The sequence below is a fragment of the Vipera berus genome (assembly GCF_964194415.1).
Source record: "Vipera berus genome assembly, chromosome: 1".
Taxonomy (NCBI): Eukaryota; Metazoa; Chordata; class Lepidosauria; order Squamata; family Viperidae; genus Vipera; species Vipera berus.
In genome coordinates, this window is record NC_138202.1 from 249,164,750 (window position 1) to 249,192,075 (window position 27,326).

A 27,326-nucleotide genomic window follows, 5' to 3' on the forward strand; every position below is an offset into this window, starting at 1 on the left:
ATATATATATATATATATATATACATATATATATATATATATATATATATATATATATATACATATATATATATATATATATATATATATATATATATGTATATATATATATGTATATATATATGTATATATATATGTATATATATATATATATATATATATATATATGTATATATATATGTATATATATATATGTATATATATATATATATATATATATATATGTATATATATATGTATATATATATATATATATATATATATATATATATATATATATATATATATATATATATATGTATGTATGATGTATATGTATGTATGTGTATATATATATAATAAAGTTGGAAGGGACCTTGGAGGTCATCTAGTCCAACCCCCTGCTCAGGCAGGAAACCCTATACCATTTCAGGCAAATGGCTGTCCAGTCTCTTCTTAAAAACCTCCAGTGTTGGAGCATTCACCACCTCTGGAGGCAGGTTGTTCCACTGGTTAATTGTTCTAACTGTCAGGAAGTTTCTCCTTAGTTTTGGTTGCTTCTCTCCTTGACTAGTTTCCATCCGTTGCTTCTTGTCCTGCTTTCAGGTGCTTTGGAGAATAGCTTGACTCCCTCTTCTTTGTGGTAGCCGCTGAGATATTGGAACACTGCTATACACACACACACACCCATACACCAATAGAGCAGACTTTGTGGCCCACAGGTGAAATTGGAGGGGGAAACCAACTACCCTTTTTGTCTCCCCTTCTTTTTTCCTCTCCATTCGGCTTGTAAAGGGGGGAAAGAAGCCTTTGATATCTGCCAAGATCCCTTTTCAAGTGGAACAAAACTGCAGACTGTAGGAATGCATTGAACAGAGAATGGCTGCCTGGTAGAACTTAAAGAGCTATCCTAGGTTAAATTGCATGCCTATCTCGATTATCCTGCCATTTGGAACAGTGGCCAGTTGGATGCTCCTAAAAGTCCAGAGTTCATCATTTGTAATTGACATTCAGGTCCTGCCTCTCACCCTGGAAGAACCGTTATCATGACTAGGTGCCATTTGTAATCATATCTTAAATGAATATACTACCATTTTGAAACTGCTATAGAAAAGGATGCCATATAGCCAAGCTGACAGCCAGCAACTAGAGAACCAGTTTGTATGCCAGCTTAAATTTATTATACTTTCCATTTAGAAATATGGTTGAGCTTTGCTTTATTTAAAAAATGAAGTCAGTGTTATTATGTTTATTTTAAATGCACTTCTTGGGATGAAAAAAGCCACTTCTGAAATAGGGTCAGTTTATATGAAAAAGAGAAAATGCTTGACACCAATCCTGTGTTTCTTGTTCCAGCTGAGATGCAACCTTCCTAGGAAAGCGCAGCCAAGGAGACAGGCGAATCGCCTGGCCTACTATATGCGGGAAGCCCAGCCGAACTGGGCGGTGGCCTTCAAACTAGGCAGAAACCTCCGCGGCAGTAGGAAGCATGCAAGGATGTTGCAGACAGCTGATTCAGCTAACGTTTGGTTTCCTTACGCAGCCGGCTACAAGAAGGCTAAGCGGCTGCGGTGGACGAAAGATAAGCCAGCTGACGTGGAGCCACCGTGAGAGAGTCCTGCATAGATTTGAATCGGTGGCTGGCATTGGTCCCCTTTGCCCTTCAGGCTGTAAGTGCTTACGGCGGTAATGGGAGAATCGGAGCGTAGGAGGGCGTACTCTTGTTTCCGATTGCTAACTTCAGTGCTAAGTGATGGGCAAAAGCTTTAACTTGGTTGTTCCCGGAAAAAAAAATACTGAGCTTTGAAAGAATTCGATTGCTTTAGTAGCAACGTCATCAGTGGAAAGTGGACTGAACTAGGATGTAGAGTCTGTTGTCTAGAGACTGAGGCCCCGTGTAGCTTCCACTGGAATCGGTTCAGATTCCAGTTTATGTTAGTGGTTTGGCAGTTTCTCTGATGTTTTTCAGCCTGACTTCCTCATTTGTTAAAAAAAAATACTGATATTTTTTTCTGACTAGCAGGCCTATGGTAGAAGATACTTTCAGTGTTACATCAACACTATAGCGATACACCGAAACAAGTACAACTACAAACTAGTTTTCACATGCTAAGCCATGGATTGTTGCATAACACACAGCTGAATGCTGTGTCTTCAAATGGTATAAGAGAAAGTCATAAAAGTTGGCATTCTTCATTTTATAAAAATGGACCAAAGACTTTCCCAAGAGAATTGGAATGATTTCCTGTAGTTTGACTCTACATTCATATAGTATGCTAAAACAAAAACCATGGTTTACAGTGCAAAAAGATTAAACCAAAATCAAACCACATTGATTAAAATAGTATATGAATTAGACTATCGTGTTCAACCAACATGTGGCTTAATACATCAGTTTCATGGGTTAACCAACACAACTTTTGTGTTGTAAAATGCAGCCTAAGCTGCCTTCTTTGAGCAGAGGAAAGAAATATGAAATTCACATGAAATTCACATGATCTGGAAAACTGCTGTGGTGTAAATATACAGAGCTTGTCTATTTAAATGCTTGGTCAATGCATTGATGGCCTAGCTGGTGTTGTTGCCCAGAAGCACTTAGAAGGAAATTAGCGCTTTGATGATCATGTCAGAACCTGTAGTACTATCGTTAACTTAATTTTTTTACACAGATCCAAAAAACAGGAGACAAATTGTTTGCCGCTTTTGCACAACTGAGGATCATAATGTCTCCTACCAACAACTCAGAGATTTGTTGGAGTCAAAGGCCATCCAGCTTATTGATGTTAGAGAAAAATGGGAAATTGCAGAGCATGGAAAAATTCCTGGATCAATCAGTATTCCATGTAAGTTGCTCCTGGTTGATTTAGAGTAAGGAAAAAACAGAAATCCAGTTTACTGTAGTGTATACTAAGGGGAAAACATGGAATTATCTTATGTGTGTTACTTTCTGTACTAGAATTTGTGAAGGCCAATCCTTACAATAGTCCTCTAGAAAAATCAAAAGAGGTACAAGCAACAAAATATACATCACTACACAGGCCATCACTTGTGTACTTGTGTCCAGCATTGGGATACAAATAGAAAAGGGTCACTTTATGGCTTAACATGAAAATGGTACTTTAGCCAATGGGACATCACAAAAAAGACAAATTGATTGAGACTTTTTTTTACAGTGGGAGAAGTTATGGAAGCTTTACAGATGGAGTCAGTATACTTTAAAGAGAAATACAATCAAGATATGCCTTCTAAATCAGATCATGTAGTGTTTTCCTGTGTTGCTGGGGTGAGAAGCAAACAGGCTCTGGCTGTTGCAAAATCATTGGGATTCAGCAGGTAAGTGTAAAACATTCAGGAAAGGTATGTTTAAGGCAGTGTAGTGTTATTGTAAATGGAGTTAATTCTATTTTGATTTTACATTATTATGGACTTAAAAGGAGAAATACAAATCAGGGGAAAGTGTTTATTTTTTAACATTTTGCTCTTAAAATGCAATGAATAGATTGATCCAATAGTGTCTGGTGGTTTCTGAATAACACATCTGAAAAACTAAGTTTAAGAAAAATGTACTATGGATGTACTAAATGAACTAAGAGCTCAAATCTGCCCCAACAAAAACTAACTTGCATTTACACTATTTCATTGTAATAGAAATTGTCTTGTATCCCTCCCAAAACATGTTTGTAGAAGGAAAACGGGTGCCATCATGTAGCTGATTCAGGACAAAGATAATTCAGTGTTTAAAAATTTGTGACAAGACTCACATTTGCATCATTTTATTTTCTAATATAGGCATCACCTTCCTCAGTTGGGTTCAATATATTTTAAGGAATATCAATCCATTTTTAAACAGAAATACACTGCTTCTAGATGATTCTTACCCTACAATTTAAAGATGGTGTCATTATTTAACCTTTAATTAGCTGATTAGAAAAAAAACAAACTTGAAAGTATTGTGAAAAAATATTGTTTGTAACCCTATGAAATGCAGTGTTTGGATTCAAGTATTCAAAAGCCAGAGTCTGTTTAAAAATTCTAATATACTTAACAAAAATCAAATCGAATGGCCAAGTACTAAGCATGTCTCATTTAAGAACAACTAAAGAAACATTTTATTCTACTACCTTATATTTGCCATTACTGAAAATTACTTATTATCTGACTGATATCCAAAAGTATTTAATTACTGTGATTCAAATTTATTAAATACTTTATCTCTACTAAAAAGTGTTTACTTTGAGGAAGATACTATGCATGTTTTTATTCCCTTATCTGAAATAAAATTACTATGCCAGAATATTTCTCCTGCATCTCTGATCACCCTATTCTTAAAGAGGATAATGTTCCTGAAAGTGGTTTGTGCAATAAGAAATGTTACAGAAACTGTCTTGTATACTTTCAGAGTTCAGCATTACCCTGGTGGCTTCAACGAATGGCTGGAGTATGAATGTTCAAAGAAGAAATGATATCTAGAGTGCACAAATTGTATGTATTCTGAAAATGCAGAGGTCTATAGCTAATTCTATTTAATAAAAGGGCAGCAAGGTATAAAAGGTATTTAAGCATATTGGTTATTTTGCCAACAAAGAAAAAAAGCTGAGATATGCTTCAAATGTTTAGTCTGGTTAACATGGAAATTTTTCTGTTTAAATTTTAAAAATCAATTGAAACAGATTCAAGTAACTTACAACTGATCATTGCAATATATTTAGTAATAAATGATAGTAAGTAAAATAAATTGGAATTAAGTTAGCTAATCAAATTTGTATAGCTGCCCATCTCTGAAATTATGTGTATCTCTGGATATGAAACAAAAATGTACTATAAAAATGTTAAACGCAAAGCTAGGGAAAATGGCATTAAAATGTTTAGCCAGTTTATAGATGGGACCTATATTTTTTTCAAGTTCATAATTCAGGAATTAAGCCTAAGTCCTGCTTATTGTTCTTGACTTTGAAGTGTCTCTAGATATTAAATATTTGCAGAAATAATATTGAGAAAACACTTTTGTACACACAGAGGTAACTGATTAGAGCACATATGTGTTGTATCTGTTATAAGGTTTCTATATGCAACATTTAGATTAGGGACACAATCTCTTTTTACATAAACGTCTTCTATAAAATTGCTGAGAGATTACATGAAAACACTGAATTTCCAGTACAGTGCTCTGTGCTGAATGATATAAGAACTATCATGTCCCACTTTTAAGATAATGAAACTAATAAAATTTTGTTTATTCATTTGAATATAGAAAATAGCTTTCCAACCTTTGGTGTATTGTTTCTTTTCTCATACCCACAGAGCAAAAAGGGAAACACATTACTTGCAACTGTGATAAGGCACTCCAGACAAAACTTTTTAAAAATGTATGATGTGCCCCCTATGATCTGATGCAGTATTTGTAAGAATTATTGCTTATGGTTCGGAAGTAAAATAGTCAATGTTGTTAAATTCCATTGTTTTATTCCTATGCACCTAGTCCATATTACAAATAAAGTTGAAATCCTCAAGTTAGCAAAGTAATTTCCAAAATACAACAGATGTGGTGCCTCAACCAATTCTGTTAGCAAATGTGTGGGACAACATGACCAGCATCAACAAAATTAGCAAAACTAAAAAGGGAACATGAAAAAGCTAAAATTAAAAAATCCTCACAATTGTTTTTGTAAGTCAGTATCCAAACACTCTGTAAAAAAATATCTTCCAACACTTAAGTGCAGAGAGCCCAAGCGTTTGCATACAAAAACACTTTGGTTACCCTTAATTCAGTGACATATCAAGTAGAGGCAGGCACTGCTGCTTTTAGATCAAGTTTTAGAATAAGCACCATTTGACAATACTCTCTCAACCAATGTTCCTTTGTGTCATAGCAGAATAATGCTCCCTTGGGTGAAAGGCATCTTAAAGCAGCCTTTCCCAACTGGCACCTTCACTATGTGCTGTACTTTGATCTCCCTAATCCTCCATTAACATGGCCATGTTGGTTGACCTGAAGGCAACAAGTAATCTAATACAGCTAGAAGGCATCATGTTGGCGAGAGCTACTTTAGACTGAAAGGCAGGCTACTTTTAACTCATTTTAGGGTCCCAAACAAATAGTCCATGAAGATTTCAGGGCTCTAGACTAAATCCCTTTTTAAGTAGGGGAGTCTGAGTAAAGAACACAGCATATGGCCCTTGAGTTTTAAAAAGGGAACATCCTGTCTTTTAATGATTCTTGTGTTAATTTGTACAGTAATTTATATTTTATTATGGAAGAGTCTCAAATGCTTCTCCTTTCTCAAGAGACAAGACATTCCTAGTAACAAGGAAAGCAGAAGACAAACTTCTAGCACACAACATATCCACCATTACAACCTCAAATAGGTTAGATTCTTTACTTGATTGGATTGCAAAATATGTCAAGGACTTAATAGCACATTCTTTCCTAAAACAGCCACAGTTTTCATTATATATATATTGCACTTTGGGAGTATCCTGGATTTCCTCTAGCAAACTACAGGTATTGTAGAGTATCTCCTTAAACTTCAGATGAGGAATGCAACATTTTATACTTTTTAAGCAATTTTTTTCTCTAAGGCATTTACTACAGCAGTGCATTCTTAGAACATCTGTTGGCAAGTATATACCTAGAAAATTAGGATCTCAAATCCAACTTCTCAAGTCATCTCTTGTATTCCGTAGTTAAACAAGTATACTTGCAAGAAAGATCCATTCACAGTTATCCATCTTTGTGTTAACATAGTTTAACTCACCACTATTTCTTTCAAATAACAAAATTTACTATAGTCTGTCCATACTGAATTACATCATTATTTATATCCAAAGTTTTTGATTTTTGTTGTATCACAATTCAAATGGGTGTGTGTTTAAGGAAAAGCTTTTGTACACTTAATAGAAACATTGTGTTCTATCTGAAAAGACACTGAAACCTTCTGTCCATGTCTTCCACATATGAAAAGATCCCAATGTGTCTTAATCCAAAGTGGTCCGCAGTTCATTTCTTTGGAATGTCTAAGACTGACTGTAGCTAGAATTCTGACTTCCATTTGGACCCTGGTCACTTTCACTGTTTGAAACAAAGCAGGAAATTATTGCATTACATATTTATTATTAAAATGACTATAAACACATTTGATTTTAAGGTTAAGATAAGCTTTATTGTCATTTTTTACTGTGAGCACACTCGCTCACATTACAATGAAAATCTGTTGCCCGCTCTCAAAAGGAAGTCAATATCTACCCATGTACTTTATTAATATTATATATATTAATCACTGTCTATTTTGAATACATAGCAGAAAGAGGAAACATGAGAGTTCACAGGGTTGATGCTATTTGGAACCAAACTGTGACTCAATCTGTATATTCTGCTTTGGATACCACAAAGCCTCCTCCCAGAAGGTAACAAGGAAAACAGGTCATGAAGAGGATGTGTGTAGCATCCTTTGATGGTTAATATGCAAGCAGATTTCAACCTTGCCAATGAAACTTCATCCTAATTTTCCCCAGTTGCAATGACACAGGAAATACCTTGTTATCTTGCTTTAGTATTAGTTAATATAATTTAAAACAGGGTAGTACTTAATTTTTATTTTGATGTTCAGGATTCCATAATGTTTTGATGCAATGTAATATAAAGGCTGAAACGGCTTTCAAGATCATCTTTGGATTGACATCTATCCTCATTTGGTCTGGCTGCTACTTTTAATTCAGCAATGCCACTAGCCTGCTGTAGAGCAGGGGATGTCCAAATTTAGGATTTAAAAAGCATGGCTGGCTGGGGAATTCTGGGAATTGAAGTTTACAAGTCTTAAAGTTGCCAAGTTTGGAGACTCCTGCTATATAAAAAAAAGGTAAAGGTTCCCCCGCACATGCGTGCTAGTCGTTTCCAACTCTAGGGGCCAGTGCTCATCTCCGTTTCAAAGCCAAAGAGCCAGCGCTTGTCCGAGGACATCTCCGTGGTCATGTGGCCGGCATGACTAGACGCCAAAGGCGCACGGATCGCTGTTACCTTCCCACCGTAGTGGTCCCTATTTTTCTCCTTGCATTTTTTACGTGCTTTCGAACTGCTAGGTTGGCAGAAGCTGGGACGAGTAACGTGCTCACTCTGTTATGCGGCACTCGGGATTCGACCCGCCAAACTGCTGACCTTCTTATCGACAAGCTCATTGCCCTAACCCACTGAGCCACCGGGTCCCTCTCCTGCTATATAGCTGCTGTATATTCACTATACAGTCTATTTTTCAGTACGTAACACATAAATAAGTCATTGCTTTATAACAGGGGTGTCTAATTGCCGGGCCAGACGCATCACAAGGAAACCGCGCCCACCCAATTGCCGGCAATGGGGAAAAGGCTCCGATACATTGTGAGACATCACATGACGTCGCGAGTTTGACATGTCTGCTTTATAGAGTTGACCCATTAAAATGAATTTGACTGCTAGAGCAGCCTCATTTTAATCTGACTCCCATGAACATAACTCCCCGGAAAACGCTGGCAGCGTATTTTCATTATAGAGAGGGGCCACCCTAACTCAAGGGCAAACTACTCTATTTTTGCCCAACAAAAAAAATATATTTTGGCTTTCCAGGTTTGCAGAATATTTTTGGAGGGTGGGTGGGTGTTAAGCAGAATAGGTACAATAAGTGAACAAAGTCCATTTATTGTTATTTATACTTCCCTCTGCAGAAAAATGCAAAACCAAATGACATTGGAAAATTATAATTTATACCAAATTTCAATGGAACAACCATAAGGACTATGAGGCCTGTAAAAATGCAGCTGCCTTCTTCTTTACCTGAGTCAACCCAACGAACTCAAGCATAAAATGGGGAGAAGTCAAACTGCATGTGACTCTCAAAATCTACCAAAATCAACCTCTATGGAGGTTGAATAGTGAAGGATTACTTCACTAGGAGCATCCAAGTCTAAAATTATTTTCTTTACAAATGGATTGTTCTTAAAATGTTTTACAATTGATCATCTATTCAAATGAACATCTTTTGAAAACTTACCTATTTGGAGGCGGTTTTGGTTTAGGCATCTTGCTTAGAATTGTAGCCATTTCTTTCCTTTCATCAAAGTTTTTCCATTGTTCATACAGTTTCAAAATTACCCTGATTATTTCTAAGATCTAAAAGAAAATAGATGAAAAGTAGTTTTGTGCAGATCTATGGTGACTGCAATAAGTATATACTTCATATAAGAAAGGAAGATTTGAAGGTATTCTGGGATTATGGAGTTTATCCTGAAAACATTTTGCAGGCCACTATTATTTTTATCCTTTGAAGAAAAAAAAGTGCAAACTATCCTCAAAATACTTGATACCTTAGTGCCCTGGTTTTTAAATCTTTTTTTAGGAAGATTTTTTTTGTTATTTTGAATTAACATAGCAATTTCTTGCAGGTTAATGTAAACTCATTATGGACACTTAGAGGCCAGTCACCCACCCATTCTTAAACCTGTTATTAAGAGGTTGGGTGTGATGGCTCAGCAGTTAAAAACGCTGAGTTTACCAGTTGGAAAGCTGACAACCCGAGTTAAAGACCCGAGCTTCACACAACAGGGTGAGTTCCCGTTCCTTGCCCCAGCTCCTGGTCACCTAGCAAGCTGACAGCATGCCAATGTGAGTAGATATAATAGGCACTACTACGTGGCCAACTACAGGAAACATTTGACCTCTGTGATTGCCAACAAGGGTTTTGCCACCAAGTACAAAGTCATGTTTTGCGAAGGGGTCAAATACTTATTTCACTCATTAGAATGCAAATCAATTTATAACTTTTTTGAAATGCATTTTTCTGGATTTTTTGTTGCTGTTATTCTACTTCTCACTGCTAAAATAAACCTACCATTAAAATTATAGACTGATCATTTCTTTATCAGTGGGCAAACGTACAAAATCAGCAAGGGTTCAAATAATCAAATAATCATATGTTTTTCAATTTTTCACTAAGGAATGCTGGCCAATAAACAGCTTTCATCTTACCTATTTTGTTGAATTGGCTGATACTGTACCAATCTACACAAGTTACTTTTTGTAAATCTGTAATTATTAAATAAAATATAACTACCTTCTCCATATCAACAGAGAGTTCAGCAAACCACTGTCTAGCATCCTTTTGCTGGACAACACAAGCCACATGTAGGCAAGCTGTAAAGAAAGAATATGGTTGAAAGGTAAACTTAAAGACACAAAATTTGTGGTACAAGTGTTTTTACATTATTAAATGAAAAACACATTGTCAGAACATGTTCTGTGTGCTACTGTCTCCTTCTCCAAACTGAATTTTCTATTATACGATTCTACGGATGTTTCCCAGTTTCCCATTCTTTTATTGTATGTCTGGACAATGAAACTTCAGTTCTTAACTGAAAAATGAAATAGTTGAGGCTTTCGTTATAACACTAGAATTTCTCCGAAAATGGCCACGGATGCAACTCTACCTTGAACCCTTCCATTCAAATAGTGATACAGCACACAACATGTTACGTACCTAGAGCTATCATGAAAGGAGGGTATAGCAGACAAAGATCAGTTCTGTATGTGTCATTCACTATCCTCCTGCACAGACAAAAGCAACAGATCATCAAGTTGTCATTCATGACTCCATACGATGAAGTCAAAACAATATGAAACGAGAGATATAAGCTTACTTTTCCTTTAAATACAGTATCTAATGTAATGTGTATAATCTGAGCAGGAGGACATATTTCAATATATATCATTTCTATGTCTTTTTCTATATGGAACACTGGTATTACTTTCCCCAAAAAACAGAACTCTGCACAGAGATACTAGGTGTATTCATCTTCCATGCAAGGCAAGCTTCATCATGAGCTTTTCGGTTGTATGTTCAGACTATAAGGAGAAATAGTAGGAAATCTGCTGGATTATCTCATTCATAAGAAAATTGGTCAAATCGATGAATTAAACAACTTTTACGGTTTCATGCATTTTCCAAAGTGGATTAAGCAGATCCTCAGGCAACCATTTTATTCAGGTCAATAATTTTCCTAGGTTTCCTACTAGGGCTAAAGGACTTTTCAAATAGTCTGTCTACATTACCAAGCAAGTGGCAGCAGCATGTCTTCTTGGCCCATATCTTGTACATATTGAAGTAGAGGTCTATAGGGATGATATACTATCAAACAGCAGTCCTAGGAAGATTGCATTTAGGAAAAATGTTAAAAGCATCAGCCTCCTTCACAATACTCAACATATTAAGTACTTCTTTGATGTTTATAGTGCCACTTATTACAAAGGCAGTCGTTGGCTTCACAGAAATAATTCCTCTCTAAACTGACTGGCAGCTTACCAAATTCTTTCTCCCTCTGAGACACAAATGCTGACACATTTGCAGCACATAGAAACCTGATTTGCCCACAACACCCTCACTGGAAATAAACACTGGCACAGTACACCCTATTACAGAATAACGATATACAAGAAGCTTTGTGGGAATCCTATTAATATAGAGAGAATCTGAGTGGGGGGGAAAAACACAGTATCAACACTCAGTGGTTTCATTTATTTTGTAAATGTAAAGTTTGGCTTGAGTAACATTAACAGAATAAGAGTTGGAAGGGACCTTGGAGGTCTTCTAGTCCAACCTCCTGCTCAGGCAGGAAACCCTAAACAATTTCAGACAAATGGTTGTCCAATCTCTTCTTAAAAACCTCCAGTCTTGGAGCACCCATAACTTCTGGAGGCAAGTTGTTCCACTAATTAATTCTTCTAACTGTCAGGAAATTTCTTAGTTCTAGGTTGCTTTTCTGATTAATTTCCATCATTTCCTCTCCTGCCTTCAAGGGCTTTGGAGAATAGATTGACCCCCTCTTTTTTGTGGCTGCCCCTTAGATATTAAAACGCTGCTATTATGTCACCCCAGTCCTCCTTTTCATTAAACTAGCCATACCCAATTCCAGCAATAGTTCTTCATACATTTTAGCCTCCAGCCTCCTAGACATCTTTGTTGCTCTTCTCTGCATTCTTTCAACATGCAACCAAAACGGGATGCAATATTCCAAGTATAGTCTTACCAAGGCATTATAAAATGGTACTAACATTTTGCGTGATCTTGGTTCTATCCTTCCATTAATGCAGCCTAGGACTGCGTTGGCTTTTTTGCAGCTGCAGCACACTGCTGGCTCATATTTAAGTGATTGTCCACTAGGACTCCAAGATCCCTCTCACAGTGGAGTATCCTTTGTAAAAGCTTTCCTATTTAAAACGAAAGGCAGGGCACTTTCTCATAAACAAACCTGTATGCTTATCCTCAAGCCAGCTATTTCAGTTGATACACCGGACACTTTGTTCTCATGCAATCTTAGATCTATAAATTACTGCTCATCTCGAAAGCCTGGCATCCGTTTTTTCTAAGCTCATGTAAAAAATAGGAAATAATACACAACCTTCTCAATCTATAGCTTTTCATCCTTTCTCTAAGATTATTCTCATAGCCAATTATATCCCATCATTCTTTTCTCCCAGCACAGAATACAAGTGTTCTGGCACACGTGTGGAAAGTAGCAACATTTCAGGAGACGATGGGAATATTCCAGATACGATCAGCATACAATTATGCAGAGGAATTGTATTTGTACTATGCATTAAATACAGGTAGTCCTTGTGTTACGAGAGCAATTGAGACTGGGATTGCCGCCACAGAGTGATTCAGTTGTAAAGTGCAACATTGCATGACTACTGTTCTGTGATAACAATCCCAGGCAGTCCCAGTTGCCACTGTAACCCCCCAATTCACTGATCATTAATAGGAAGAGGCAGGAATCCCAGGTAAGAAGCATGGGGGTACCAAAGAGGGGTGGGAGGACGTCACAGTAGGACCTGGAAGGGCCAATGCAGTCTGTGTGGGGGTTGTGGGAGCCAGGGAAGGCCTGCACAGGCCATGCACAATTTGCAGGAGGCCCTTACAGGGCTGGCGGAGGCTCCACATGGGTAGGGGTTTGCCGAGAATGGGAGAAAAAGCAGGAGCAACTTAACAAAACACCTTGCAATTTTCCCTGCTGGCTCCTCATAAACTTTGCTTGGTGTAGCCAGGATAAGCCGCAAATGATCACATGACACACACACCCCAACTCTCTGCCATGTTACAATCACACGCAAGGCATCTAAGTGCCTGGATCACAATAATGTTATGGGGGATGGACGGGGGGGGGGGAGAAAATGTGCTGTGGTGGCCAGAACTTCAAGGATCCGTCATATGTCCATTTTTCAGTGCCATCGTAACTTTTGAAGTCACTGAATGAATGGATATTGTACAAGAGACTGAACAGAATGTACAAAGTAAATAAACTTACCATTAACTCTAATAGATAAAATTCACATTCTAATATCTGTATAGACATAAAAAAATATTAATTATATGGATATAACTTGAATAACATGACCATCACAGATTATCCTGTTCTATGATCAGCTGGAGCTATTAAGATTCTAAACTTGGAAAACCAAGGGAACAAAAACACACAGGCTTTTTTTGTCAGCAGCAACAACATTTGACATTTCCATTTCTATAAAGGCAGAAGGCAACCCCTTTTTGAAATTAACACTTTTTACTCCAACAAATACCTCTTTTACAGAGGTCAACTGATTTATCTTATATTTCTTCTTCTTTGCAATCAAACTCATTCATTCATTCATTTCTATAGACCCCCCAACTCAATCAAGTGATTCTCCACATCTTACAATTCTAAAATTATAAAGCAATTTTAAAAAAAAACATTAAAACAATAAAAACATCCACAAAATAAATAATACAAACAGCAGTCACGAAGATTTATCAACTATTAGTAAAGCCAAGTAATGGGGCTCTTAACACATTCTGAGCCCCAAACCTAGGTACGTAACAAGTTTTTAAAGTTTTGCAAAAACCCAACAGGGTTAGGGCCATTCTAATCTCTAGGGGAGAATATTCCATAAGGCAGGGGCTACAGCAAAAAAAAAAAAAGTCCATCTTTTTGTTTTCACCTGTCAACACTTTCTGACTGATAGGATCTACAGCATGTCTGTTGGGATCAGGCTGGATGGGTAGAAACTCTTGGAAAAAGACAGTCCCTCAGGTAACCCAGTCGCAAGCCATGTAAGGGCTTTAAAGGTGACAACCAGCACCTTGAATTGCATCTGTAAACACACCACCAGCCAGTGCAGCACACATAGTGGTTACACATCCCACCAGGCTCAAGGTTACACATCCCACCAGGCTCAAGGTTACACATCCCACCAGTCTCAAGGTTACACATCCCACCAGGCTCAAGGTTACACATCCCACCAGGCTCAAGGTTGACTCAGCCTTCCATCCTTCCGAGGTAGGTAAAATGAAGACCCAGATTGTTGGGGGCAATAAGCTGACTTTGTAATAATGCCGCTTGGGGGGGGGGCGAAAGCCCTAATAAGCAGGCATATACATAGAATGAAGGCTATTGCTAAGCACATTTGATTTGTGCTTAGATTGTAAGCCGCCCTGAGTCTTCGGAGAAGGGCGGGATATAAATGGGATTAAAATAAAAAATAAATAAAAATAAATGTAGTCTGCACCATTTACTGCCCATTCAGCCGCATTTTGCACCAGCTGAAGTTTCCAAAATGCTCTTCAAGGGCAGCCCCATGTAGAGCATGTTAAGTGGACAGTAATCTAAGTCTACTACCTTAAATTTTCCTCTTCTCCAATTCTCACTCCTAGAGTCTCTCAGCCACAGCTGATGACACAATGGCAAGACCCTTTTCTTTTTACTTCAGTTTTCTACTTCAGTTTTGAATAATTTAAAACAGCTGGGACTACAGCAAAGCACAAACTTCCTGTCCCTCTCTGGAAAGAGCCTTGGTGGAGCAGTGGGCTAATGCCTCCTTAATTAACAACAGCTGCCTGCAATTAGTACAGGTTCGAGTCCCACCAGGCTCAAGGTTGACTCAGCCTTCCATCCTTCCGAGGTAGGTAAAATGAGGACCCAGATTGTTGGGGGCAATTAAGCTGACTTTGTAATAATGCCGCTTGGGGTGTGTGTGAAAGCCCTAATAAGCAGGCATATACATAGAATGAAGGCTACTGCTAAGCTTGTAAGCCGCCCTGAGTCTTCGGAGAAGGGCGGGATATAAATGGAATTAAAATTAAAAAAAAATAAATAAAAATAAATCAACACACTGATATATGCTCAAAATTCCCACACTTCCATATACAGTGAAAGGGTAAAAGTCTTTTCAAAACCATTTTGAAAAGATAAGCAAGTATTAAGGCAAGGCATGTTTTCTTAAAGTGTATACTTACATGGTTCATCCTATAAGGAAATTCTTTTGGAAAGGCATACGAAAACCTAGTTTTCACTGCAACGAAGAAAAAAAATCAAGAATGCTTTTTAAAAATAAAAAATTAAAATTAATTTAGCATACTTGCTTCTCTCTCTACACCTTAATTTAATTAGAATACTAGACGCTGAATTAAGGGATTTAAGTTTGAAAGCTCGAGAGAACATACGTATTTTTTATATTGGATAGCAACATTTTACAGAAATCTACAATACAAAATCGCAACAAAACAAATATTTCTGTTACAATATTTTTGGAATCTCTCTCTATATATATATATTAGAATCAGTTTACACAATGTTTTATCAGTTTCTGCAAGTTTCAAACATTATCAAATGGGAAAGTAGCATTCACTAGTTTAGAAAAATTAAATATTGTACCAATGTAATTTTTTTTTCTTCCATTCAATTGCGTCTAATTCTTGGAAATTTCCTGGGCATGTCCCTGCAGTTTTCATGGCAAGGTTTTTCCGAAGTTGTTTTCCACTGCCTCATTCCTAGGGCTGAGAGTGACTGGTCCAAGGTCACCCAGCTGGTTTTGTGAACTTATGTTCTCCTGCTTTCTAGCCTGATGCCACTACACCAAACTGGCGTCAAACTTTAGCCACTACACCAAATGGCTCTTACCAATACAATACTACCCAATAGTATTGTATTGTGTTGCATTGTATCATATTGTATCATACAATACAATAAGACACAGATTAACGGTTCTTTAGTTTTTCATGTACACACATACATATGTGCCATTCCATATGTCTGAATACCATAACCATAAGCAATATTTAATTTAAAAATTCCTCTGAAAGACAACAGCTTTACCAAAATTCCACTTACATACAGAAGTAGCAGCAGATATCAATCTTGTATTTGAAACCACACCAAATTCCTAAAACGTCAAAAATAAAACAATGGTGAAAAGTACACAATTCCAGAAGCAACCGCAGTGGAGCAGTGGGCTAATGCCTCCTTAAGTAACACCAGCTGCCTGCAATTAGTGCAGGTTCGCATCCCACCAGGCTCAAGGTTGACTCAGCCTTCCATCCTTCCGAGGTAGGTAAAATGAGGACCCAGATTGTTAGGGGCAATAAGCTGACTTTGTAAAAATGCCGCTTGGGGTGTGTGTGAAAGCCCTAACAAGCAGGCATACACATAGAATGAAGGCTATTGCTAAGCACATTTGTTTGTGCTTAAATTGTAAGCTGCCCTGAGTCTTCGGAGAAGGGCGGGATATAAATGGGATTAAAATAAAAATAAATAAAATAAATAAAAATAACAAAATGTCAAACTTTGGTTATTATGTGAAATTACGGGGGGGGGGAGGGGGGGAGGAGAAGACTCTTGATCTGTGGGGAAAAAAGAAAGCAAAAGCACATTTTGTTCTCACTTGGCAGCGTTGTAGAATCATCCAAGCCTCACTCTGCCCAATTCCATAATATCCCACGTGAGACGATGTAAAGTGTCTCTGTCTTTCTGCCAATCTTTTTTCTTTAGTCAAAATCACAGCATTTTGCAGATTCAAAGGTTATATTACAATAAACATTTTTTCTCTGTGTGAAAAGAAAGATATCTTCTTTCCTTTCATCAGTTTCCATTGGCTGCTATACTGTTGGCAGAAAGCCACTTTGATGTTAATCCCCCACAGCCAAAAACAGTAAAACAACCTGCAAAGCAAGCACTGAAATCCCAACCCATCAAGAGTCAGGTAACAACAACCGCCTGATATGACCAGCAAAATGTTGTGGAGGCTGGGGTAGGGGAAGCCTTTACAGAAAAATCCTATCAGAAAAAAGGGTATTGAATATGCTAATAATTTATACAGCCACTCCGCATTTAGCAACTACCCTGTATGGTGATCATTCACAGATACGATGGTAATAAACAGTAATAAAAAATTCATTTCCAAGCAACGCATGCACTGGCCACGAAATTTCAAAGCTTTCAGTGTGAATTAAGCTCATAGAGCTGAGATTGTTAACTTGCAGTTAGAATTTTAAGGGACATGCTGCACTGCAAAGAAAAATATTTCAGGAAGATAGCTAGTTTAAGCAATCTCTCCACCCTGTGAGGGAGGAAAAAGGAGGGAGGAAAAATGGAGACAAATCTTTGCAGACACACTCTGCAAATAAATAAATAAATAAATATATATATATATATATATATATATATATATATATATATATATATATATATATATATATATATATATATATATATATGTTATTCGGGTTTTTCCCCGCGTAGAACTAAAGGTGTAGGGGCGACGTTTCGACGGAATCCCATCCGTCATCATCAGGCTGGTGGCTTCTGCTTCCTTCTTCTGGGAGAAGCATGTGGCTGTTTGTTCCTCTTTTTTAAACTGCCAGAGGGGGTGTGTTCTGTGGGTGGAGGTGTGCCCTGATTGGGTGGGGGAGTAAGTGTGTTCTGATTGGGTGGGAGTGTGTTTTGAATGGTGGGTGTGTTCTGATTGGGTGGGGGTGTGTTTTGAGTGGATGGGCTGGTCTCAGCTGCCAGCCTTAGACCTGAGCTGTTGAGTTGTGCTGCTTTTGTTCGGCTTCGTGTTTGTGGTGGTGCCATGTTTTTATAGTGGGTGTCAGTTTGCTTATTGTGTGGTTTGGAGGGGTTTAAAGTGGCTGATGTTGCAGCTGTAGTTAGGTTTCTGTTTTGTGGTTGTGCCTCATTATCATTGTGGGTTCGGATTTGCTTTTTGAATGGTTGTGTGGTGGTGATGTCATGTGGTGTTACCATGACTTTGGGTCTATCATTCTTGGTGGTTGGGACTCGTCTGTCAATCAAGGCGGGTTTCCAAATGGTTGGTAGGCGAGAGGTATCATCTCGTTTGTTTATGCTGTGGGGGCGTTTTTCTATCTCAATGGCTTCTCTGATTATTCTGTTGTTAAAATGTTCAATTTTGGCGATAGTTTTGGTTTTTTTAAAATCAATTTCATGTCCCGTGGCTTCAAAGTGTTGGACCAGGGATGAAGTTTGTTCTCCTTTTCTGAGTGAGATTTTGTGCTCTTCAATGCGTGCACTTATTCTTCTGTTGGTCTGTCCAATGTATGTGGTGGGGCAGGTGGTGCATGGGATTTCGTATACTCCTTGGTTTTCTAAGCCAATTATGTCCTTGGGGTTTCTTAGGATGGTGGATATTTTTCTGTCTGTGTAGAATGCTGTTTTGATGTTGTGTTTCTGGAGGACCTTGCTGATTCTGTCTGTGGTCCCTTTTAAGTATGGGAGGAGGGCTTTGCCATTTTCTTGTTCTCTGTCTTGGGTTTTTGTGGGTGTCTCTCTTCGGATTAAGTTGGTAATCGTGTTTCTTTGGAATCCATTGGCTGTTAGTACATTAGTGAGAGTGTGTAGTTCGGTTTTTTGGTGTTGTTCGTCAGCTAGGCGTTTTGTTCTGGAGATGAGTGTCTTGGCTACGGAGTTGATCTGTGCTGGGTGGTGGTGTGAGAGTGCGTTCAGATAGCGGTTTGTGTGTGTTTTTTTATGGTAGATAGTGTGTCCTAGGGAGCCATTGGATTTCTTGTAGACTAAGACATCAAGGAAGGGAAGTTGATTGTTAGCTTCTGTTTCCATGATGAATTGTATTTTGGGGTGTAGGCTATTGAGGTGTGTGAGGAAGTCATCCAGTTTTTCTTTGCCGTGTGGCCAGATTACGAAGGTGTCATCTACGTATCTGAGCCAGAGTTTGGGTTTGTGGTTGGATTTTTCTAGAGCGAGGGTTTCAAAGTGTTCCTTCTAGAGGTTTGCGATGACAGGTGAAAGGGGTGATCCCATGGGTGCTCCTTCCATTTGTTTGTATCTTTGTCCATTGTAGATGAAGTATGTGTTAGATAGGCAGTGGTTGGTCAGATCTAGGATGTGTTTTGGGGGGTTGTATTTATTTAGGATAGCTGTCAAGGCTTCTTTGATTGGCACTTGGGTGAAGAGGGATACAACATCGAAGCTCACAAGTAGGTCACAGGGCTGTAAGTTTAGTTTACTTATGATCTCTATGAATTGGAATGAATCTTGTACATGTGAGGTGATGGAATTTGCGTAAGGCTGTAGTTGTTTGGCAAGAAATTTGGCTAGATTTTGTAGAGGTGAGCCTATGGAGCTGACTATACATACATACATACATACATACATACATACATACATACATACATATATATATATATATATATATATATATATATATATATATATATATATATATATATATATGTCAAATGCTTAACTATTTAGATTACCTTGCTAGGCCCCAAACATGGGACAAATCTTTATTTCCTGTTTCAGCCTATCATGAAGGCCATCGAACAGGCAGTAGTCACACCGGTGACAGCTCATATATTTGTGTAAATTGCTAACAAAGAATTAAGGGAGACTGATATGCATTTCAAACTTATTAGTTTTCATCAGTCAGCCAGAATCTCAGAAGGGTATGGCTGACTGATGAAAACTAATAAGTTTGAAATGCATATCAGTCTCCCTTAATTCTTTGTTAGCAATTTACACAAATATATATATATATATATATATATATATATATATATATATATATATATATATATATATATATATATATATATATATATATATATATATATATATATATATATACATACATACACACACATGCATACATTACATACATATACATATACATACATACATACATACATACATATATATATATATATATATATATATATATATATATATATATATATATATATATATATATACACACACACACACATATATATATATTCCTCCCCCTTCCCTCTCTCTGTTACATGTTCATTTAGTGACCACTTTGTCCAACAACAAAGCTGCTGGAAAGGATTGCAGTTGCCAAATTTGATGGTGTGCTTATTAAGACCAAGAGAAGAAAAACTAATTTACTCAAAATCATCATGTCAATTCATTGCACTATTAATGAGTTACTACTAATTGGCTATGCTGGCTTTCTATGTATTTCAAAAGAACATGGAAAAATAAAAGTCAGCAAATCACCTGCTAAAATACCCTCTGCCCAACCCGTCCAAAGTTCCTCGTGTAGCAAGCTGCCTACTTACCTCTACTTTGGATGCCAAAAATACACACGTGGGAGCCATTAGCACTGGATCAATACTTTTTAGGGAATACCTGAAAAGTTATAATACATAATTTTAAACAGCAGAAAAGGGGGATTTATTAGTCATACCACTTTTAAAAAGAGACCTTAGAATCACAAAAAGATTTATATAGAAAAAATGAGATTGTTCCAGAGCTCATAATCTTACCTGGCATAGAACCTCTTGAAATAAACAGTAGCAGTGGCAATAACTTGTTGTCTTAGCTTCAAATGTTCACCTAAAGCTTGAATAACTTAAAATAAAATTTTAAAAAAATGAGTTAAATCTTCAATGTTCAGTTTTGTATCCTGAAACTATTACTTAAACTGAATCCCACAGAGTTGCAAATCCTTTTCGTAACATTATTACATTATGTTCCTATACTTCCTTTTGGTACTGAAAGCCCCTTCATAGGATCCCCAAAAGATGAAATAATATTTTATTTTATAGGGTGAAGATTGCAAACGGAGACTATGACACAATAGACAATACAATAAACCATTGAAACTGTAGTTAGAAAAACTATTGTTCAATCACTACTTGATATTTCTGACGCAAAGAACAATTCAAAGCAGACTGCATGGTTGGGATCATTAAACCTGATTCCTAAAATATTTTATAGTAAGCTATGAAACTGGACAATGCCAGCATTTTTCTATGATCGCCACTAAGCTGAGCTTGTTTAAATTCAGGCAGATGACATTTATTTCCAGCCCTCCTAGATAAAATAAAATAAAAATAAATAAATAAATAATTCTGATGCATTATTCAACTTCTCCAAAAATGACAAAACAGATGCAAGGCATATTGAGGTTTAATCTGCACCTACAGAAATTAATTTATTCTATTATCTGCAACTTCATGCAATTCTCAACTCACTCTCATTCAGAAACTTAGGAAATTTATTCTGTGTGAAATTCAAAGCCTTTGGTTTTCAACTATCATATGCAGCCTCTAAATAATATTTTGCAAAAGAGGTATTTAATTTGTCCAATGACTTAAGCTGCCAATATCAGCCCAGTTATGGAGTTGGCAAACGCAGCAGGTGCTTGAAGTATGACATATTTCATCTATGAAAAGGGAATAGGGTGCCGGGGGAAGGTAGATTAGAGAAAAAAAATTCAGCTGCTCCATCACTAACACTATCTGCCAGTTGGCTAGAAAGCCACCATGGTGTCAGCTGTACAGGTAGCTCATTTGGCTTTCCGAGCAAAGGATACATTCCAAGCATGTTGGAAGCATCCATCCAAAATACCAAGCAGAGGCAGAGGCACAGAATGACAAAACAAAAGATGGTTACTTGATATTTTTCCAGAATCCATCCATCCATTTGTAATTTGAACATGGCAATGTTTTATCATAATCCTGCCACTGCCAAGATAATTCACACATCAATGCTCATTTTCAAGCTTGACAGCCAAGCAAATCCTTGTACACAAGGTAGTTAGCTAAAAAAAATTTTTTAACTGTGATAAATCTGAAATGATCGGTGGAGGCAGGGATTTTATTCGAAGTACAGATATTCAGAGCCAATACAATGCTTGGGCAACAGAATTCTAACAGCATTGTCCATCTATCAGTACTTTTTCCTTGCTTACTTTTTTAATAATTTCCAAGATTCCACAAAATGAGCTGTTTTAAATACAAAATAACTATTTCTTAATTTTAAGAAAGTAACTATTAATGTTATTTCCCCCATCTCACCTTGCCAGCTCCAACACAGAGGATACTGATTCTGACTGTAACAAGTAACTTTGACTATTCAGACACATTATGAAAAGTCCAATTGTAAATATATATGCATATTCTAAAATATTACTGCCATACTCCCTGTAAGGAAATAAGTATGTACGTGCATTACTTGATCAATGCAAGATTGTTTAAGTAGTAATAACACAAATTTACAGATTCTTTGAGCTGTAATTATGCACTTAAAACATCACGTTTTATAGAATCTTAGTACTTGTATTTATAGATATAAAAGCTGTACTTCAGCTATTAGAATGAGCCAAAATATATTCTGTTTTAATGGTTTTAAATATTTAAGCATGATTTCCACTCTTCTAAAACAAATTAAAGCCAAAGCTTCCCTGCACATGAAGCTTATATTTACCTAGAATAAATTTTCAATGACACCCAAGTACTGTATTAAAATGCAGGCTTGTATTTATCGATCTTTGCTATTGGCTCTGACTGGAAAGTAATGACTTGTTGAAGTTTCAGTACAAAAGAACTACCAAAATTAGTTATCATTTTAGAAATTTACTTTGCTTTTCCAAAAACCTCCTCAACTGCCATTTTGATTTCCTGTCATTTTGAGAAAGGATACCAAAAGCTTAGAATAAATGTTAGGTGTAACACCATTACAAGCCACTTAAAACCTGTTCCACAAAAAGAGGGGAAAGGCCTATAAATGAATGGATCCACATATGGTTTAGAATCATAATGTTCCAAAAGTAAAATATCTAAAAAATGTTGACCAATGTTATATTTAAACCACGTAAGAGTCTAATGGGAGCATGCTTGGCAGAGTGTGCTTCTTCTAAAAATCAATAATAAATCATTGTATTTTAAAAAATAAAGACCATCTCGCTCATTCCCCCAACTTTCTCACACACAGAGAGTATAGCAATGATTCATTGATAGCATTTTTACCATTTGTAAAAAATATCTGTAGTTTCCAATATTCTTCTTCTGTTAAAAATTTTAAGTCTTTTTGGCGTTCCTTCAGCAGATCTTGTTTATCCAAAATCCATTGTAAGCTACAGCAAAGAAAGAAAGAAAGAAAGAAAGAAAGAAAGAAAGAAAGAAAGAAAGAAAGAAAGAAAGACCACTTTTAGATATTTGTAACAGACTGTATCTATTATAAACACAGGAAAAAAGAAAACACTTTTTTATCCTTTGTTATATGGCCTGATGTCAAAGATACATAGTCTCCTGAATATTCAGTCAAAAGTATTCGGAAGTAATTTCTTTCTTCCCATGCTGCTTGTATTTCCCCACTGTTCACTGCCACCAGAATTTGAGAGCTCCAGAACAGGCCAGAAAGAAACTTCTGACAAATAAGAAACTACCATCAGACTTTGACAATCATTTCAAACTAAAAAATATTTTATATGAGACCTTCTATAATCCAAAGATTATAATCGATCTCTTGTCAATAGTGAAGCACCTGAAAACTTGGATGATAATTTGTTCTAATAATTTTGCCCTTTTCTAATGATTTGTTATTGTATTTAACTAGGGTGGTGTAATAGATGTACAAGTAGAGTTCAGGTACACCCTCAAGCACAGGATGACTTTGAACTATTTGCATACATCCACACATTCACTTGCAAATCATCAAGGATACTTATTGTAGAGATTAAATGAAATGAGAAACCTGTATAAATTGTTGACCTCTTGAAGTAAAGGCAGTTTATAAGACTAATACGTAACAATAATTATTTTAAATTGTCTCATGAATTTTAGATCTAAATGTTCTATTTTATTTATATTTCATATTTCTTAACTGCCCATCTCCGCAAATTGCATACAAATGTTGTATAAACATTTAACCCCACTTTCTCTTTTACAAATAGCATTTCTGTAATACTATGATTTTGAGTTATATGGCTGTATACCTTTTATTATTACATTTATATAATATAGGAATATATATTATTCATCCTAGGTATTGGGCTTCCTAGTACAGAAAAGTCTGATTTCTGAATAAAAAGCCAGCATTCAAGTGACATATTTGAATTATATTTAGATAGAACACTTTCAGATGTTCTCCATGAATCTTGGTTTCTTTAGAGATAGTGGCTGTAAATTACACTCAAGCAGCAAAAGGAATAAAAAGAGAAGTTTGCAGTTATAGCAAATACCACTAAAGATTTTTCCCTCCATGGCAGGATTCTAAATTATGTTACTCAGAAATAGCACTGCATCAAAAATATTTGAACCAGAATCATTCAATGTGATTATTCATGCCATTCTTCACTTTCATAATACAGTATTACAATTTAGTCACCTTAACATAATGCACTCTGTGTGTGAATTAGAACAATATTCATTTGTGCAAAAATATTTAAATAAGGGTAAACTATTTTGGAAAGAGGCATACGCATCCCAGTACTTTCCTCATGATAAACTCAGTGTAATCAGAATACTTGTTTTTCATTTTATCTGCTTCCATATGAATTTAATAAATCTTAGCTTTGTACAAAAGTTATAAGAACAAAACAAAAGTTAAAAGATAGTATCTAAAAGCAGGGAACTGTGATTATCTGAATCACACTGCTACAATGAAGGGGAAATCAGTATTTCTAGTAAGGCAAAAACCTTGGGGTAGTAATTGGAGATTCTACAGCAAACCCGTACTAATGCAGCATGTGGTATATATTTGTACTTTGTCAAAGTACTTGCCCTTACAGGAGCTGTCGCTTTATAAGTAAGTATCACAAAACGTTCAACGTGAATACGTTCAAGCTGGGGAAAAAAAAAACACCTCAGCTTTTACACGTACAGTCACACACTTTGTCCAATTGTTTTTCTTAGAATAGATAAAAGGATAAAAGTGATCGTGTTGGAAATAATAACTTTATAATGATAATGATAACTTTATTGTCACTTTGAATGTACACCAATCGGCATACATCAAAATGAAATTTTGTTGCATACAGCTCTCAAAGGGTCACCACCTCCGATATATACTTCTTGTTCGTGGCCCGCTCAAATTTCACATTGTCCATTTTAGTCTCTAGGGCAGTGTTTTTCAACCACTGTTCCGCAGCACACTAGTGTGCCGCGAGATGTTGCCTGGTGTGCCGTGGGAAAAATTGAAACGTAATTATAAAATACTTTCTTTGTGTTTATTTGATTCCTATTCAAGAGAATTACTTTATATATAGTCAATATAGGCACAGAGTTAAATTTTTTAACATTTTCTAATGGTGGAGTGCCTCGTGATTTTTTTCATGAAACAAGTGTGCCTTTGCCCAAAAAAGGTTGAAAAACACTGCTCTAGGGAGTGAACGATGGCACACAGGACAGATGGAAATGGGGCTCCATGTGGATTAGCCCTCAAATTCACTTGTATTCTGACAACCTCGCCTTCTTTCCTTTTTCTGATCCTGACTCTTCCACCTATATAACCCATGTTCTAAATAATAACGCAGCCATACATAATTATTTTGAAAGTTCAACCTGCACAGACATCTCTCTCCCAGGCAGACAGCAACATCCCATCCCAGCCTCTGCACTGAGAAAACCCCTTACAGGGAAAGCCTCTTATAACTCCCCGCATCTGCCCGGCCCGTGCGCCTGCATTCCGCACCATCTTTTCCTTCCTTCCCTCCCTCCCTCCCTCCCCAGAACCTTCAGACTGCAAAGGCAACTCACTAATGCGAACTCTGCCAGAAATTCCCTGCCATGTAGAGGAGTCAAGGTGGCAACGCTTTTTCTTTCCTGCTTGCCGGTAGCCAGGGCAAACCTTTCTTTTCCCTCCTCTTCTTCTTCTTCTTCTTCTTCCCCCCACCCCCACCTTCCAGGAACAGGAACAGGAACAGCTTTAGCAGCAGGAAGGGGTCTGCAAAAACAGCAGCACCCATACGAGCGGCGACCTCACTCCCTGCTCTGTGCTCTTCCTCTCTTCGTCCGGCGGCTCGCTGCTTGCTTAGCCGTTCAGTTCCGCGGCAGATAAGTTCCGCTTGCGGAAATGATAAATTAGCCCACTTTTTGCTTATCCGCTGAAATTGGACGTTACGTGCGCTATCGCTTTATCATTATTCTTTATTCTAAATGTTGGCATGTGCCCTGTAAAACATACTCACTGAATACGATCATTCATTTCACTTTTTCTCAATATAAATAAAATATCCAGCCATAGCGTTAGCTACATTAATCCTAAAATGAAAGGTTTTCTCCTTTAAAAAAGAGCAGCCTCAAATCAAATCAAACTGATGACTACATGAATATATTAGTGTTGGGGTTTTTTTGATAGCTATGCCGAATTGTTTCGCCATTGCCTTCTACTCATTTTTTAACTTCCCTGTCTTTCAGCCCTGGGATTTCCTTGCTCTCAGATCTAAGTTAACCTCATCTGAGCTGTTTAGGAGTAGCCAAGAACACCCAGTATATTACCTGCTGAGATGTTCATTATTTTCAAGAACCCAGACATTTCTATTCCCTTTATTTAATTCACAAATGTTCTTATAAATGTTTCGTTGCTTCACTAATCCTTGCCTCTTTTATTTCAGGTGAAACAACTGAAGTCCCAGATAGCTCAGGATTTACTAAACCACCATCCAACTCTGAACAACTGTAAATGATTTTATCCTCCTGATGTCTTGCAAATACATCACTGTGGACTTGTAACTGATCTTCTGCCCCAACTTTCCCAAACAAAGATTTGGGTTGACTTAAATAGTTTGCTGGATGACAATCTGGATGTGATAAGCCCCGAGAGGTATTGACACTTCAAAGCTATTACTCCCATAATGATAAGCCTGTGCTTGTCATGGTAACCATGAGCTCAAGAGTTATCTCTGACTCCTTCTCCTCTATCATAAAACCCTAGGAAATCCAACATCAATCTAGATAGCTTAGCAGCTCAGGCAAGGATGGAGTTCTGGGGATGACAGTACAATAGCAGCCATCACAGTTATCCTTAATACCCCGGCTCAGTAACAAGGACTCATATTTTTTTTTTTTAAATTTTTTATTAAATTTATTATTTAAAAACATTGGACACAGTACCAGCGAGCTGACAAACCTTTTTGTCTACGATGTTTAAATATATATATATACATGTATATATGTACATCAAAAATACACTTAAATACACTTAGATTACAAATCGGTGAAATACCACAATATTTAAAACAGTAAGCTAGTCTGTAAAAAACCTAATAAAGACCTTTCTTTTTATCC

At 36.9% G+C, this 27,326-nt stretch overlaps 2 protein-coding genes across 3 annotated transcripts; one reads left to right on the top strand and one right to left on the bottom strand.

Moving 5' to 3' along the window:
* Positions 1-1,433: 1,433 nt before the first annotated feature.
* TSTD1 (thiosulfate sulfurtransferase like domain containing 1) lies at positions 1,434-5,430 on the top strand. 2 transcript variants are annotated; one of them, XM_081314108.1, is made up of 5 exons: positions 1,434-1,649; positions 2,649-2,822; positions 3,153-3,312; positions 4,379-4,461; positions 5,281-5,430. In XM_081314108.1, the coding sequence occupies exons 1-4, from the start codon at positions 1,469-1,471 to the stop codon at positions 4,440-4,442; spliced, it is 579 nt and encodes a 192-aa protein (XP_081170234.1). In that variant the 5' UTR covers positions 1,434-1,468; the 3' UTR covers positions 4,443-4,461; positions 5,281-5,430. The 2 variants fall into 2 exon arrangements, with proteins under 2 accessions (XP_081170234.1, XP_081170233.1); XM_081314107.1 differs by having other exon boundaries at positions 4,379-5,430.
* Positions 5,431-6,156: 726 nt separating this feature from the next.
* Positions 6,157-26,026, bottom strand: CCNC (cyclin C). The gene is made up of 12 exons (XM_081314106.1): positions 25,797-26,026; positions 23,067-23,173; positions 20,580-20,664; positions 20,373-20,442; positions 16,144-16,195; positions 15,270-15,325; positions 13,306-13,341; positions 11,054-11,145; positions 10,482-10,549; positions 10,059-10,138; positions 9,000-9,118; positions 6,157-7,048 (listed from the first exon to the last, which is right to left on the bottom strand). Exons 1-12 carry the CDS (start codon positions 25,826-25,828, stop codon positions 6,994-6,996), a joined length of 852 nt encoding a protein of 283 aa, XP_081170232.1. The 5' UTR covers positions 25,829-26,026; the 3' UTR covers positions 6,157-6,993.
* Positions 26,027-27,326: the final 1,300 nt, after the last annotated feature.

What these genes read in the sequence shown, in the direction of transcription:
- TSTD1 (XM_081314107.1), top strand. Translation starts at nt 1,469, where the DNA reads ATGCAAGGATGTTGCAGACAGCTGATTCAGCTAACGTTTGGTTTCCTT. An exon ending in TCCCCTTTGCCCTTCAGGCT is followed by an intron (nt 1,650 to 2,648) that starts GTAAGTGCTTAC and finishes TTTTTTACACAG; the next exon opens with ATCCAAAAAACAGGAGACAA. An exon ending in TGGATCAATCAGTATTCCAT is followed by an intron (nt 2,823 to 3,152) that starts GTAAGTTGCTCC and finishes TTTTTTTTACAG; the next exon opens with TGGGAGAAGTTATGGAAGCT.
- CCNC (XM_081314106.1), bottom strand. Translation starts at nt 25,828, where the DNA reads ATGGCAGGGAATTTCTGGCAGAGTTCGCATTA. An exon ending in ATCTGCTGCTACTTCTGTAT is followed by an intron (nt 15,326 to 16,143) that starts GTAAGTGGAATT and finishes TCTTCGTTGCAG; the next exon opens with TGAAAACTAGGTTTTCGTAT. An exon ending in TTCCTTATAGGATGAACCAT is followed by an intron (nt 13,342 to 15,269) that starts GTAAGTATACAC and finishes ATGTCTATACAG; the next exon opens with ATATTAGAATGTGAATTTTA.